Source organism: Equus asinus, chromosome 4 (assembly GCF_041296235.1).
Source record: "Equus asinus isolate D_3611 breed Donkey chromosome 4, EquAss-T2T_v2, whole genome shotgun sequence".
Taxonomy (NCBI): domain Eukaryota; kingdom Metazoa; phylum Chordata; class Mammalia; order Perissodactyla; family Equidae; genus Equus; species Equus asinus.
Window position 1 is genome coordinate 101,659,902 of NC_091793.1, and position 15,247 is coordinate 101,675,148.

Sequence of the window (15,247 nt, forward strand, 5' to 3'; positions counted from 1 at the left end):
GCATGAAGAATTGTTCTCTTGAGCAGCAGAACAAACACAATCAGGTAATTTTGCTATGGGGAGTGACTTTCTATAAGGACGGAAGTCAAGGACTCAAGTCCCTTCAAAATAATACATTTTTTAAAATTGCTTGAAGAAAATCCTGTGTTATTGTGGGATATTTAATTGATTTTACTATTCATAACCATTTATTATGTGGCATTTACTATAATGTAATTCATGACTGCATATATTTGCTATCCCTAAACTAGAAATGCATTTCCCTTGATAGTGATGTTTCTCAACCTTTTTAAATCCATATTTCCTTTTTGATAAACATTAAAATCTCACAAGTCCTAGGAGAGTTTGATATGTACCCGTCCTTCCACACAGTCCTCTCTTACACCTCCTCATACTGAATATAAACTTTCTCTTGTAGTTTCCCCCATCCAAGAATATTCTACAGAGCCCTACTTTATACAGTTTATGAAAACAGATTTTTAACATTAAATAGCCATTTTTAAACTGTATTCGCCTGACCTCCCCTCCACCCCCACCTCCCTGCCATCTCCAAATTCTAACATGCCCCTCCTCAGGGGAGAGGATACCCCTTAGTGGCTGAGCAAGCTAACTGAGCAGTGCCATGTTTCTGTCCACCTGAGAGGGTAGGACTTCATATGCCTTTTCCCTTTTGGTGTTATACTGTTTAGTTGTGCACTTCAACCCATAGAATTTGTTAAACAGTCTGAGAGAAAGAAGTACTACTGGAGAAAAAAGGAAGTGAAGCAAAGCTGAGACTCATGGGTGTGGTCTTTGACTCTGAAGTCTTCTCTTAACTCTTAGAAGATAGCACAAAAAGTTTCATCATATTCTAACATCCAGCAAAATGGAGAACCTGATCTGAGGAGCTTTAGGTTTGATCATTGGGGTTGTCTTACCTTGTTTATCTTGATGCATTTAGCCAACCAGTTTATGGAAAAAATACAAAATCCAAATTCTGACACTGCTGGATCTATGATATTAGTTTCTGTTATTTCAGTTCCCTGATTGGAACACAGTAACAGTGTAGTGCAGTGGGTATATCCATCACCAAAGTTTACAACCTGGAAAGTGAGAACAGAAATGCAAGTTGTCATTTTGGAGAATTGGCTGCTTGTGTTATGGAACTCTCTTAAAAGTGGGAAATGAGCCTAAGTAAATGTTAGGAGTGACATTACCTTTCTTCGGGTAAGGAAAACACACATACTTTTGAGTGTCTTTAAAGATTTACTTAACCATCTATGACAGAGGATGTCCTTTTAGAGGATGTTCTTATTTTCTGCTTTTTGCTTCTGATGCTTTTTGTGGGTGAAGAGGGGAACATAGGGCTAAGATATAGAAAAGACAGGATGTATCTCTCACTTATTCACTTCTTTGTTTGCTAAGGTGGTAACTTTTCTGAAATAGAATGTGAACTCTTATTATTATTCATACCCCAAGGGGTTAGGAAAAGCAGGTGATTTTTTTTCTAGGGTAGAGTGGAAGAGGTAACAGTTACCCAAGGTGATTTCCTTCCCCATCCTGAAACTGCTTTAGATTTAAACTGACCTCTCACCACAAGTGTGAACCCTAGCAGAACACTTACCCAGAAGCAGAATTGTCTCAGCAGTGGGGGAAACCCAGCAGAGGGGCCTTTCCCACCCCCCAGATCACCCACACTTGCCTTTACAGCCCCACAAAAAGTAGACCTTATTAAAGAATTGTAAATCATTCTGGGGTGGGGGTGGTGGGAATCTACCTTTAAGCCTGCGATTCTTTTTAAACTTGAAGTCCCGATATATATAACTAATTAAAGTTGAGCTCCTGTGGTTGAACTGGGCAGTTGGTGGTGGAACATTGTTTGGTTCACACAACCCCAGCCTCAGTGGGGCTCTGGAAGCACCACTACTTACCTTTATTACTTTATTCAGAATTGGTTAACTGTCATTTGGCAGCATGATACTGGTTGCCAAAGACAACAGCCTTAAGATATTTTATCTATGAAATAAGAAAAGTTCATTTAAAAGGGAGAAGGAGGGTGGGAGGAATTAGAGTACAACTTCAGAAGATTCACCATCCAGATAGTAGGAGTTCCAGAAAGGAACTCCTTCCAGAAAGGGACACAGAAGGACTAAAATTGCCGAAAATATAATTTGAGAGAATTTCCAAGAACTGAAGGATGAATGTCCAGCTGGGTTAAGTACAAAATCAGAATTCAGAGTGGCTCTGTACTTTAATAAAAACAAATGGAAGCTAGAAGAGAGCATAGTAAAGCTTTCAAAATTCTGAGGAAAAATTATTTCAACCTAAAACTCTTAACCTGGCAAACTGTCAGTAAAATCTGAGGGTAGAGTAAAAATATTTTCGGTTATGCAAGTTCTCAAAAAAATTTACTTCACACACTCTTTCTCAAGCTACTAAGGATTTGCTCCACCAAATAGGAGAGTAAAACAACAAAGATGAAGATTTGGGATACTGAAAATGAGTGATTCAGCTAGAGAGAGGTGAACAGAGGGAATCCTCAAATTCAAGGTGGAAGAAGGTCACAAGATGAAGGCTTTCCTCTGAGATGAAATTGATAGAGTAACTGAACTGTCTGAATAAATTAAGGAGTTGTATTAGTGATAATAAAAAATAAAGCAAAAAGTTTTTTCAGGGCAAAAAGGTTTTTCGGGAAAGGTAAAGGAGCCATAGTATAGTATATGACTCAGCAGTGAATAGCATTGCATAGTCATAAGAAAGTAAAGCTTGGGGGCCAGCCCGGTGGCATAGTGGTTAAGTTTGCACAGTGGTTAAGTTTGCGTGCTTCACTTTGGCTGCCCATGGTTCACAAGTTCGGATCCTAGGCACAGACATAAAACTGCTCGTCAAGCCATGCTGAGATGGCATCCCCCATAGAAAAACTAGCAGGACCTCCAACTAGGATATACAACTATGTACTGGGGCTTTGGGGAGGGGGGAAAAAGAAAGGAAGCTTGGCAACAGATGTTAGCTCAGAGCCAATCTTAAAAAAAAAAAAAAAAAAAGACAAAGTAAAAGTTGAATGCTAATCCAAATCATATCCAAAAATAGGATATAATTGGGAGAATGGGGATGACAGAAAGTACAGGGAGGGGGGCAAAAAGAGAGCTGAATCCTTCCCATGCATAGTGGGAAAACAAGTAAAACTGAGAAATCAGTAGTGGCAATATTAGCATGTTATTTAGAGATAACAGAGATAAATACCAAAAGGAATCAACCAAAAGAGCTGAAAATTGTTGCCAAGGTAAAGCAGGAAATGGGGAGGGTGGGGAGGAGGGCAGAGGACTACTGTTTCTCTTAAGCTTTGTGAAGTTATGTGACTCATTAAAATATAGCTATGTATGGCTTTGATTAAAAATAAAATCAAAACTAAATTAGCGTGAACGAGGTAGAGATTGGACTTTCACATCAGAGAGACCTGGATTTATCTGGGTCTTCCATTTTCTAATTCTGTGACCCTAGTCAACTTATTTGACCTTTTGAAGCTCAGTTTCCTTATCTGGAAATGGGAGATAATATATGCTCCTGCAGAGGGAAGATTAAAATAAGGTAGTTTATTTAAAGCACCTGGCAAATAATATTACCTCAAGAGATGTTGGTCCCTACCCTTCTTCCTAATGTTTCCCATGAACAACCTCCTTCATTGTTGGGATGCTTGCCATTCAAACACAAGACTAAGACTGTCCTTCTGGTCCATGGCTCTGTGCCTCTTTGGATTGAAGGCATGTCATTAGGCTCTATGTCCTTTCTCAACTATCTGTAGATAGTTTTAGAATTTAAATAGAATTGAGATGGTTTGAGTATTAGTAAGGAGAGCATCAAGGTAAAAGGGCTCTTGCTGCTTGGTGGGAGAAGAGCTGTGGTCACACTCGAATTTCTCTCTCAACATGAACTTCAGTGCAGATGCCATTAATGGAGTCTCTTGCATTAGTAGAGAAAACACTTGTCATACAGACTGATGAGTTGTGGAAATTTCATGGAACCGGGATCGTTAGAGTGCTATTGCTCTGGTCCATCTGCCAAAGTATTAAAATACTTTTTAAAGGAAAAAAAAAAAAGATCATCTACTCTAGCAACTGCTATTTTTGTTTTCAAATTCTGTATACTTCTCTGGAACAATTCAGAAAGCAGATCTCTGTGAAACAAAAGGAGACTTTATGAAAGTCTGTTTCCCTGCCTTGGTGCATATTTGTGTAGTGTTTTACACAAATACAGTGCTTTCCCAGTTATGACTTGACCCCCTATGGCAATGGTTCTAAATCTGTCTTACATCTGCTCTTCTCCTTTCCCCCTTACCCTCCCTTCCCCCAAAAAATTATAATCCAAGAAGTCTTGGACAGGGTTTGCTGATCTATTTTTTTAAACCACCCTGATGATGATAATGTGCTGACAGGTTGGGAACCTGTGTCCTACATCATGCTCTACCCCAAACATTCTAAACTGGGGCAAATGAGGGAACTGAGGTCCACAGAAAGGTTAAATGGTTTGTTCACTCTCACCCGTCAACAAGCATGTCTAGACTGGTCACGTATTCTGTACTCCAACTCTGATTTTATCTTTGGTTGATTAGGCTTTTTAACTTTGATTCTCTACTCTACAAATTGTCATAATAGAGAAATTAACACTTTACACAAGATGTGGTCTCAGTTAAAAATTGTTTGGAATCTTTATTTTATAGCTTCTTTATTTTTTCTAGTTGCAAAATGAAGTGAAACAGCAAATCTAGATTTTTAATAAACTCTTGCTTCTCCACAGTTGGGATAGCACAGCAAGTATTAGGATTTACTAGGTCTGAATATTCATATTTGAGGAAAACTGTTGTGGCCCTGAAAAGAGTGGAAACTTGGGTAGTGTGGGCACAGATGCAGGTCTGAGAGGTTGGTTTGTCAGCCTACCCAGGAATTTTTGAGTCCTGTCTTCAGGAGTATTCAACAGTTGGATTGAGAGAGTGTGTTGCATGATGTAAAAATATTGCATCTGGTTTTAAACTTTTATCGTATTATACATTTAAAGTCGCACCCTAAACGTCTTGGGAATGACTGGAAATGGAGATCTGGAAATCTCTGAAACCTTATTTATTTTCTCAATTGAGTTCTCACAATTACTTCTAATAAACAAGTTGTGCCTTGCAAGGATTTGCCCAAGAGCCTCTAGGTGTCCTCAGGGAAATTAAAAGCAGGGCTGTGAAGAGCCGTAGAGTCCTGTGCCAGTGGTTAAGAGCGTAGAGTACAGCTTGGTAATTATGTAGGCTTTTGCCTCTTCCCATTTATCATTGGTAATATTCTCAAGGCTAAATGACTGCTCAGCAATTTAAACTGCAATTTAAGAGAAAACAGACCTTTTTGTGAAAAGGTCCTCTGGCTCCTGAAGTTTCACTCTCTTTTCATAGAAGAGCTCTCTCCTTTCATGGTGGTTTTGTTCTGTTACAGTAAATGACTCAGAGATGCTGGAGGGGCCCCTAATCTGTTAACTCATGAGATTTTAACTACTTCTTTTTCGAAAACAACTTTGCCCTTTATGAATCTGGTGCAGCCTGTGACATCGCTCACATTATTGTCTTCTGTTGTGGGAGAACTTTTCAAGATTACTGAAAATATTTTTTTTGAAAATTTTCTGGTTAAGACCAGAAGATCAGTGCAAACTATCCTACTCTTGTGAAAGATCACTAGTAATACTGTTTTATTATCATAAATTTGGTAGAATAAAAAAGAGAGACTTAGGAAAAGTCACACATTCACTCTACCAGAGTTAGTTTTCGTTATTTAACAGCGTGTAAGGGTTAGCAGAACAGAGCGTTAGATAACATTCCCACCTATTTGGCTGATAGTCTCTTTATAATAAGATAACGGACTTCTACTAAAATACCTTACTGTTTTATGCATTTCCTAGTTTTCCTTCTGACATTGTACAGATAGTAAGTGGGCTTATCCTCTTTTTTTATTTATGTTAGGGAGAAAAGAAATGTGCATCTTGTGACACAAAATGGTACAATAATGAGTATTGTTTCTTTCTCCACTATTTTCTTTTCAAAAATGTGGCTTTTTCTGCATGTTTTTGGTAAAAAGATTTTGGCCTGGTTGACTGTCCAAAGATTTACCAGTATCAGAGGACATTCAAAAGAGAACTTCCAAGAATATAAGCAGGAAGGAGGGCATACTTAGCCTTCATTTCTTCCTCTAGATTTTGTTATCACTCACTTGGTACATTTTTCTTACCTATTGCTAATTATGTCTCTTCTAGTAATTTTGGCCAAAATTGAATTCAATATTCCACCCCACCCCCACCCCCCAATTTTTATTCCTGTTTCTCTGTGCCTGGCTATCATCACTGTCTGCCTAGTATTTTGAAAAATATGGCTGGTGATCCATCTTCAACAAAATCACCTGGCTTACTCTGCTTATTAAAATATAGATTCCGGGGCCCCGTCCCAGGCCCATTGATTGGAGAATTGCAGGGATCTAAATGCTGCCTTCTTGTCTATGGTGCAGATCTAGTTGGCCAATGAATTCTGTTGATTCTGCCTTTGAAATGACTCTTGAACTCATGCCTCTTTCATTTTTCCTGTTCTGGTTCAAGCCTTCACCTTTCACTCAGAGTACAGCAATAGTTTCCTATGGATATTCCCACTTTGTCTCCCTCATTCATTTGTATTCTATGCTAGTATCCAGTTTACCTTTCTAAAACATGTCCTTCTCCTGCATGAAAATCCTCCATTACTCCTGAATATCAGCAGGTTAAAGTCTAAGTTTCTTAGACTTTAAGGTCTACTTTCTAAGACAGTCTGGCCATAACTGAGTCTGCTATGTATAGTTTATGCAGTTAGTGTACTCTATAACTCTAGGGAGTTCCATTCCAATTATGGTTTATATGAGTGGTGCCCCTGGGCTTTTGCAGTACAGCATAATCATACATAGTGGCTCTATCTTGTCTTAGCACCCTCACTTCCCCATCCTCTCTGCATACACAGTAGACTTTCATAAGTAGAATACTCAACTCCAGTCCCTAAATGCACTAGACTAGTGAATTATCAGTGCCCCTTGCCTTTTCAGAGTAAATATTCTTTCTCCTCTCATTCTCTACATGTTGAAATCCTTATATTTCAGGGCCCAGTTTAAGTGTTAGATCCTCTCTGAAACCTTCCACAATCCCTCTCATTTTAATTCTTCCTCTTATTTAGCTTTATCTTGCTTGTAGCTCTTATTTAACAGTTGTTTTTTCTTCTTTTGAGGTAAAACTTAACATACAATGAAATGCACAAATGTTGAGTGAACTATCGAGTGAGTTCCTACAAATGCTTCTTCTACCTATGCTTCCCAGACTGCTATCAAGATTTACTCATACCTTTTTACACATTTATGATTGACCTGCTAATAAGGTTAATCATGTTCATGTGTGTCTGCCTTACTAAATTATAAGCTCTAATTAGAAGAAAAGGCAGGGATTATGACCTCGTTTCTTTCTTATGGAGAAAAGGAGCCCCTAGTATATGTTCAGCACTGAACCAGTCTGGATTATTATACCAGTTAGGATACAGCTCAGCCCCGCTTTTAAGAGACCTCAAAGGCGGTAGCTAAACAAGACAGAAATTTTATTTTTCTCACATATTACAGTTCAAAGCATAAAATGTCCGGAGCTGATCTGGCAGCTCCGTAATGTCAAGGATCTAGGCATCTTTGTTCTTGTTGTTCCACCCTACCCTTGTTGTTGCACTATCCCTAAAGTATTGTCCTCAGCATGGTATTCTGGGTGACTCACCACAACATTCCTTCCAGCTGGGAAAGGGAAAAAGGTGAAGAAGAGAGCTCATCTTGGAAGTTACATTTTCTTGCCAATGACCAGAATGTAGTCATGTGACCAAACCAACTAAAAATCAGGAATACTAGAAGAGGAGAATGGCTATTAAGGAAAAAGTAAAATATAAGCTTCACATATGGTCTCATTGACTCTTCACGATAACCTTATAAACTATGTATGATAAGAAAACTAATACTCAGAGAAACTGAGTAAATGGCTAGAAAATTGCAGATCTGGAATCTGAATCTTTTTTCATTGTATGTAGTAAAGTGGTAGGAGAGAATATATAAGTGCTATTAAATAAATAGTCATTAATTTTCACAGTGTTATATCACATATTTTCACAGTGTCATATTATCTCTTTGCTTTCAGGACAGCCTATGTAACTTTACTCCATGCTTCTACCATCTTAAAATGAAATGCCATATCAACTGATTGTACCCAAGGCCTAGTTTGTAATACAGTTTAAAAATAAAATGGCCACTCCTTTTAAATCTATAATATCATTTAGCAGGAAAAATAAATCACTGTGTTTGCCAAGCAAAAGCTTCTATACTCTGTAGTTGTTTGGAAATGCTATATAATCATAAAGTTGACGGAGATTATATCATTTAACTTCATTTTGAAGGCAAGGAAAATCGAGGTCCAGAGAAGATACAGGACTTGTCCTTTATTTTATTCCCATCCCTACCTCTTCTCAAGTATCATGGAAAAAGCACTAGCCTAATTATTTCTATAAATAACCATCATTCTTATACTTAAGAATTGTCACAAGTTTGCAGAGTTGTCCTGATCAGGAAAATTAAGCTGAACGTAAGAAATGCATTTAATCCTGGCCTGTTTTAGTGAAGGATAGATATTATCTAACACTAAAAACATCTTTATAGCTATCAGGAACCTGTTTCAGAAAAGATGGCTGCTATTTGATAAGTAAAAGGAATGACTGAGATCATTCCTATGCATAACTGAAACCCCAGATCAAATGCCACCTACCTCTCAAAGCCTTTCCTAAACTTCATAAATAGATGTGACCACTTTCCTCTCCAAACTCTATGGCCTTTGGGTATCTCAGGGTACTCGTATATATATTTTAAGTTTCAGCTAATGGTGCCTGTGTGAGGACAGTTTTCATGTCTGTTTTTTTCTCACTGCATCAGTGGTGCCCAGCAGTGTCTTTGCTCAAAGTTAACACTCAATAGATTTTTTTTTTTTTGGTCAGAAAAATTTGCCTTGAGCTAACACCTGTTGCAAATCTTTACTCTTTTTGCTTGAGGAAGATTGTCTGTGAGCTAACATCCATGCCAGTCTTCCTCTATTTTGTATTTAGGATGCCACCACAACATGGCTTTACAAGCAGTATGTAGGTCCGCACATGGGATCTGAACCTGCAAACACCAGGCCGCTAAGGCAGAGTGAGCGAACTTACCCATGTAGGGGAGAAAGACATTTCCTCTGCTCACTCTAGGTCTTTCTGGCAGGGCTATGAATTAAATTCACATGAGACAGAATAACAGGAGAAAACTAAACACAGCTTTATAACATGTATACATGGGAGAGACTCAGGCAAACTGAGTAACTCGCCAAAATGGCAGAGGTTCTCATCTTAAATACCATCTTTAGCTACAAAGGAGGATGTTGGGGGTGGGGCAGTCAGTTATGGGAGATTACCAGAAAAGCACAGTAAACAAGAGTAAGGTTGTTATGTAGATTTAGGTCCTTGCCTTCTGCATTGATGAGAGTTTCTAGAGATAAGGTCATCCCCCTTCTTCCTGGTGCAGAGAGGGAGATAGCTTTACAGATGGATATTTCCTTACAAATGTAAATGTTTCTTACAAAGGGTAACTTATACTTTTCAGAGTTTCTCTCCTGTCTGCAGTTTTTAAAAGTAACCAGCCCAAAATAATCCTCATGCCAAAGAGAAGTATCTTGGGGTGGCCAATTCCAATCCCCCACACCCACTTCACCATCATGCTGGCCCCAGTAGATGTTTTATTGAATGAACATATCCACCATGACACCCTGGGAGAATACTTTGCAGCTGGCTTTAATAAACAATCTTTGAATTAAGAATTTCAAAGATTTAGTCCTAGTTCACACATTTACAGCTTTGTAGCTGTAGGCAAGTCATTTAACTCCTCTGAGCCTTATCAGTCAAATGGGAATATGAATAATAGGAAATGAAGAATTGGTGAAAAAACTTTGTAGAAGAAACACAAATCTAAGGTGGTACTATCTCTGAAGCCCTTTGCTACACCCCACACAGTGCTTTACATGTAGTAAGCAAGTACTTTATTCTCAGATTGAGTAGTAATGGGATATATTTTATTAAAATCAAAGTTTGGCCCTTGTAGTTAACAAACCTTCATTGGAGCTGGGGAAACTTTACCAAGGGATGATAAAATTATCTCTGTTGCACATGCTGCCTCTCCTACCCTAGGCCAGTTTTGGTGAAAGAGGAAGCAGTCTGCTGCCCAGGGATTTTCTTGGTGCTTCCTCCTGGGTGGGCACATGCTGGACCCTGGAGGCAGAACAGCAACTTGCTGCCTTCCATTTTCCTTCTCGCAGGAACCACCCAGGGGAAAAAAGAAACTACCGCCTGAGGGACGTAGGCAGGTGGGTGGGGACTAACCTGTCTTCAGGAGGATTGCTGGGGAGGTGGGGGAAGAGGGCAGCACTCAGGTAGGTGCTTTGCTTTGCATTCTGCTTACCCAGCTATCTTCTGAGGAATCAGTGACTTAATCTTTTCCTTGTGTGGAGGAAGGAAACCAATAAACCAAACCCAGAAATGTGGAGATTACCATGAAAGGCTTTCCTAAAAATACATTTAAAAGAGTGAAACCATAACTAGAAGAGTGTTTTCAAGGCAGAGGTTCCTCTAGCTTTGACCTCCTGGGTTTGGGGGATGAGAGTGGCCATTAGATTTGGGTTTGAGCATGTTTACTATGAATAAAACCATTTCCCTGAAGCCTGGCAAGTTTTGCAGAAGGCATACCAAAATGTAATTGAAATGTGACTGCCTCTTAAATTGTGAAATTAATTTTACACTTGACAAATGCTTTTAAAAAATAGAAGAACAAGTGGCTTTAAAGTTCAGGGTGTTAATGTTTGAAATCTGCCTGGTTTAATTAGCTGGGTACTGGAGATGTTTCCTTTTTCTCTGGTCAGTGTCATTGATCTAACACCCAATTCTCTTCCTGGTTGTGAGATAGGAATTAAATGTATCATTTAGTTAGTTGTATTGACCTGAATCATATCTCCCCAGCATACATTCTTATTTCAGGAAATAGGATGCATCCATGTGGAATTTACTCAGTAACTCTTCTTAGTGACATTTGTGTGATCTAATTCAAGGACCTGAAGTGAAGGCTTCACATGATTTACTTGCATATGATGCAGCTATTTTCAGTACTGCATTTACATTTTTAAAAACAAGAATGTACCTTCTTGATGAAACAGACATGCGTTTTTAGACTCACAGACTCAAGAACTGTAGAACAAAGAAGTTTCTTAGAAATCAAGTCCAAACATCTTTTTTGTATTGGAGAGAAAGAAACTTGGGTCTGAAAAGATTTAGTGGCCCCAAACTAAGGTCACAGGGTCAGTCAGAGATAGAACAAAACAAGAAACTAGATGGGTTCCCAATACAAGGCTCTTGTCTGTCCTAGATATAAAAATATAGGTGTGGTTTACATTGACAGCTGTCATGACATGTGCAGCTTTTTAAGACAGTGATAGATAACTTAGCCACTTAGCTACCTAAAAGCTCTAATTTATGCGTTAGCTTATTATAGTATACTGTAGTCCCTGTAGCTACCTACCCTTAGTTTTCTTTTCCTGCTTGTATATTTAATTTTTAATCTTGTGTGTATTTTTGTAAGCCACCTTAAATCTTTTGAATGATAGAGTGTTTAAATAAAGTACTCAGTGGTACTTTGTATTAATGCTAATTGCTTATGTTTCCACAGTGTCTATGGCAGGTCAGAGATCCTGTGAGTGTTAATGATCCTAACAGTATTTTATCTATCAGAGGTAGCAGTAGAAACAAACTTCCTAAGTCGAATGCCTAAAAAAATTACCATTCATTCATTTCTTCAGAAAGTAATGACACTGTGATCCCCATAATAAAAACCCTGAAATTGCTTTTATTAAGCCTGGAAAATTATTTAGGAGTGTATTTAGTGTCTTAAAATGAAAGACTGGCTGGTAGAATTGAAATATTACCTAGGTATTTAAAAGAGCACTGTAATTATGGTCAACTGATTTTTACCATAGTCAAAGTGCCAAGGCCATTGAGAGGGAAAAGAATAGCCTTTCAACAAATGGTGCCTGGATACCTGGATAATCACATGCAAAAGAACGAATCTGGACCCCTATCTCACACATATCCACATTAACTCGATGGACCACAAATCTAAGTGTAAAAGCCGAAATTATAAAATTCTTAAAGCACAGGTAAAAATCTGCATGACCTTGGGTTAGGCAACAGTTTCTTAGATATTACATGAAAAGCACAAGCAACAAAAGACAAATTAGATGAATTGGACTTCATCAAAATTAAAAACTTTGTGAGTCAAAGGACGCTATCAATGAAATGAAAAGACAATCTACAAAATGGAAGGAAATATTTGCAAATTATGTATATTTGATAAGGGCCTAGTTTCCAGAATATATAAAGAACTCTTACAACTCAACAGTAGAAAGAAAAATAACCCAATTAAAAAGTGGGCAAAGGATTCGACTAGACATTTCTCCAAAGAAGATATACACATGACCAATGAGCACTGGAAAGATGCTCAACATTATTAGGGAGATGCAAATCAAAACTGTGATGAGGTGCCACTTCACGCCCACTCAGATGATATAATTTTAAAATGGACAATAAGTGTTGGTAAAGATGTGGAGAAGTTGGAACTCTTGTGCATTGCTAGTGGAAATATAAAGTGGTACAGCTTCTGTGGAAACAGTTTTGGCAGTTCCTCAAAAAGTTAAACAGAATTGTCATTGGACCCAGCACTTCTGCTCCTAGGTATATATCCAAGAGAATTGAATACATATGTTCACACAAATATGTATACACAAACAGTACCTTTGTTCAGAATAACCAAAAAGTGGAAACAACCCAAATGTCTATTAATTGAGGAATGGATAAACAAAATGTGGTATATACACATGGTGGAATGTTATTCAGACATATAAAGTAATGAAGTACTATTACATGCTACAACATGGATAAACCTCAGAAACTTTATGCTATGTGAAAAAAGCCAGACACAAAGGCCACATGTTTTATGATGCCATTTATATGAAATGTCCAAAGGAGGCAAATCCATACAGTCAGAAAGCAAATTAGTGGTTGCCGGAGGATGGGGAGAGGAAAATTGAGACTAACTGCTAATGGGTATAGGGGGTTTCCTTTTATGGTGATAAAAATGTTCTGGAATTAGATAATGGTGATGATTGCACAACATAGTGAATATACTAAAAACCGCAGACATATACACTGTAAAATGGTGAATTTTGTGTTACATGAATTATATCTTAATGTAAAATACTAAAAATTTTCAAAGCATTGTGTACCCAAAGGTGAAATGAAAGGTGTTATGAAATATTAGAGACTGAGATTAGAAAGGATTTTCACTCATAAAGAAGTAAAATAAGGGGCCGGCCTGGTGGCATAGTAGTTAAGTTTATGTACTCTGCTTCAGCAGGCCAGGGTTTGCAGGTTCGAATCCTGGGCATGGACCTCCACACTGCTCATCAAGCCATGCTGTGGCAGCATCCCACATACAAAATAGAGGAAGATGGGCACAGATGTTAACTCAGGGTCAGTCTTCCTCAAGCAGACAGAGGAAGATTGGCACAGATCTTAGTTCAGGACCAATCTTCCTCACCAAAAAGGAAAAAAGAAAATAATTTGATATCCCCAAAATCCCCTATGACTGATAGAGAAGTTTCTATTCTGTGCCTTTCAGAGGATTAAGAGAAAGGTCCTGTGGTGTTTTTACAGCTGGACAGGAAGAATCAGAGTTATTAGATGGCCCTCTGCTCAGAGCCAAGGAATGTGGTTAGAGATGTGGTGCAAATTGAGATGATAAAACCAAATTACCTCCACTGAGTAAATCACCTATAGTTCAGAAACAGCAGGGAGGTTGGAAAACTAATGGGGAGTAAGGGTAGGACTGAAGGGATGTGGTTTTTCTTTTTTAATGTACAATCCAACAGCAACTCTCCCTAGATTTTTGTGCTAAAATAAGAGCATTTTCACACATTTTAATTGCTCTGCGATAACAACAGTGTGAACTCCATCCGCAAACATTTATTATCTATTTAATTTTTCTCTAATTTCAGTGTAGCAAGAATTCACCTTGTAAGTGGGAGTAACTGTCTGTCTAGTAGAAAGAAATCCCTTCTCACGTTGCTAATCTGTTGTGCGTTTCTATGTAGAGTACTAATAACACATGGCTTTTTGTATTTCTCCATTTTTAGGTTGCATTTATAGATTACAATTTCCAAAGTAGCATCTCTATGAAAGCAAACCCCTCTTGCTCCTTGAACATTAGTAAAGAATATTTAAAAATTGTAGAAGTTAAAGTTTCACAATATTTCTGATCAGGATTTTAGATGAGACTTTTATGCCTTTATAAACCTTTTGTAATACTTGGTGCTATAATGTTCATGATAAACCGTATAGAACTGTCTTTAAGATGCATTTTAGAAATGAGATTTATATAACTTAATGACTATCTAAATTGTTCTGATTATTTTCCAGACCTGCCATTTACTCCATCCTTTATAGTGATGCTACAGGACGGAGAGGAATGGATAAAAACATTGGTGAGCAACTCAATAAAGCTTATGAAGCCTTTCGACAGGCATGCATGGATAGAGATTCTGCAGTAAAAGAACTACAGCAAAAGGTTTGTCGTTTTGGTTTTGAAAGTTGTTATTTATCCTGGTAAATGGAATTTGAGAGTCTTTTGCAACTAAAAATATTGTTAGAAACTGCCAAAAAAACTATAATTACTGAAACAGGGATATATTAATGGATGAAATTTGAGATTTTTATCTGGTGCCTTTTAAAAAAACATTGTGACCTGTGGGAAGAGTTCATTTTAAGGTGATTCTGTGGAGGAAAGATGAATGTTATCTTCCATAAATAATTTTTAAGTAAAATGACAAAGTTAGAAGTATCACTGTCTCAGCTAGTTTTGTTCTTTGGTTTTTTACATTGTTATTTGGCAGGATGACTGTACAACTCTTAAAATACGCTGGAACTAAATTTGTTATTAATTTACCTTCTTTGGAAAATGAAACTACTAAACAGAAATTTTCTATGTAGAGGGGTAATTTTAAAGAGCTGAAACTTCTGTTACATCATTAAACATTTCACTTAAATACTTTATTTTTAACTCTTAAAGTTAAAGGTGTTCTCCAT

At 37.8% G+C, this 15,247-nt stretch overlaps 1 protein-coding gene across 21 annotated transcripts in view; it reads left to right on the forward strand.

Moving 5' to 3' along the window:
* TANK (TRAF family member associated NFKB activator) overlaps nt 1–15,247 on the forward strand; it is an 86,290-nt gene that overhangs the window by 21,304 nt on the left and 49,739 nt on the right. For all 21 annotated transcript variants that reach the window (XR_011502836.1, XR_011502839.1, XR_011502834.1 and 18 more), the window contains exon 2: nt 14,582–14,729. Coding sequence is in view for 14 of the 21 variants with exons in the window: in XM_014860028.3 (XP_014715514.1) it covers nt 14,631–14,729 (99 nt within the window). In the remaining 7 variants the exon portion in view is untranslated. The remainder of the gene's footprint in view (nt 1–14,581; nt 14,730–15,247) is intronic.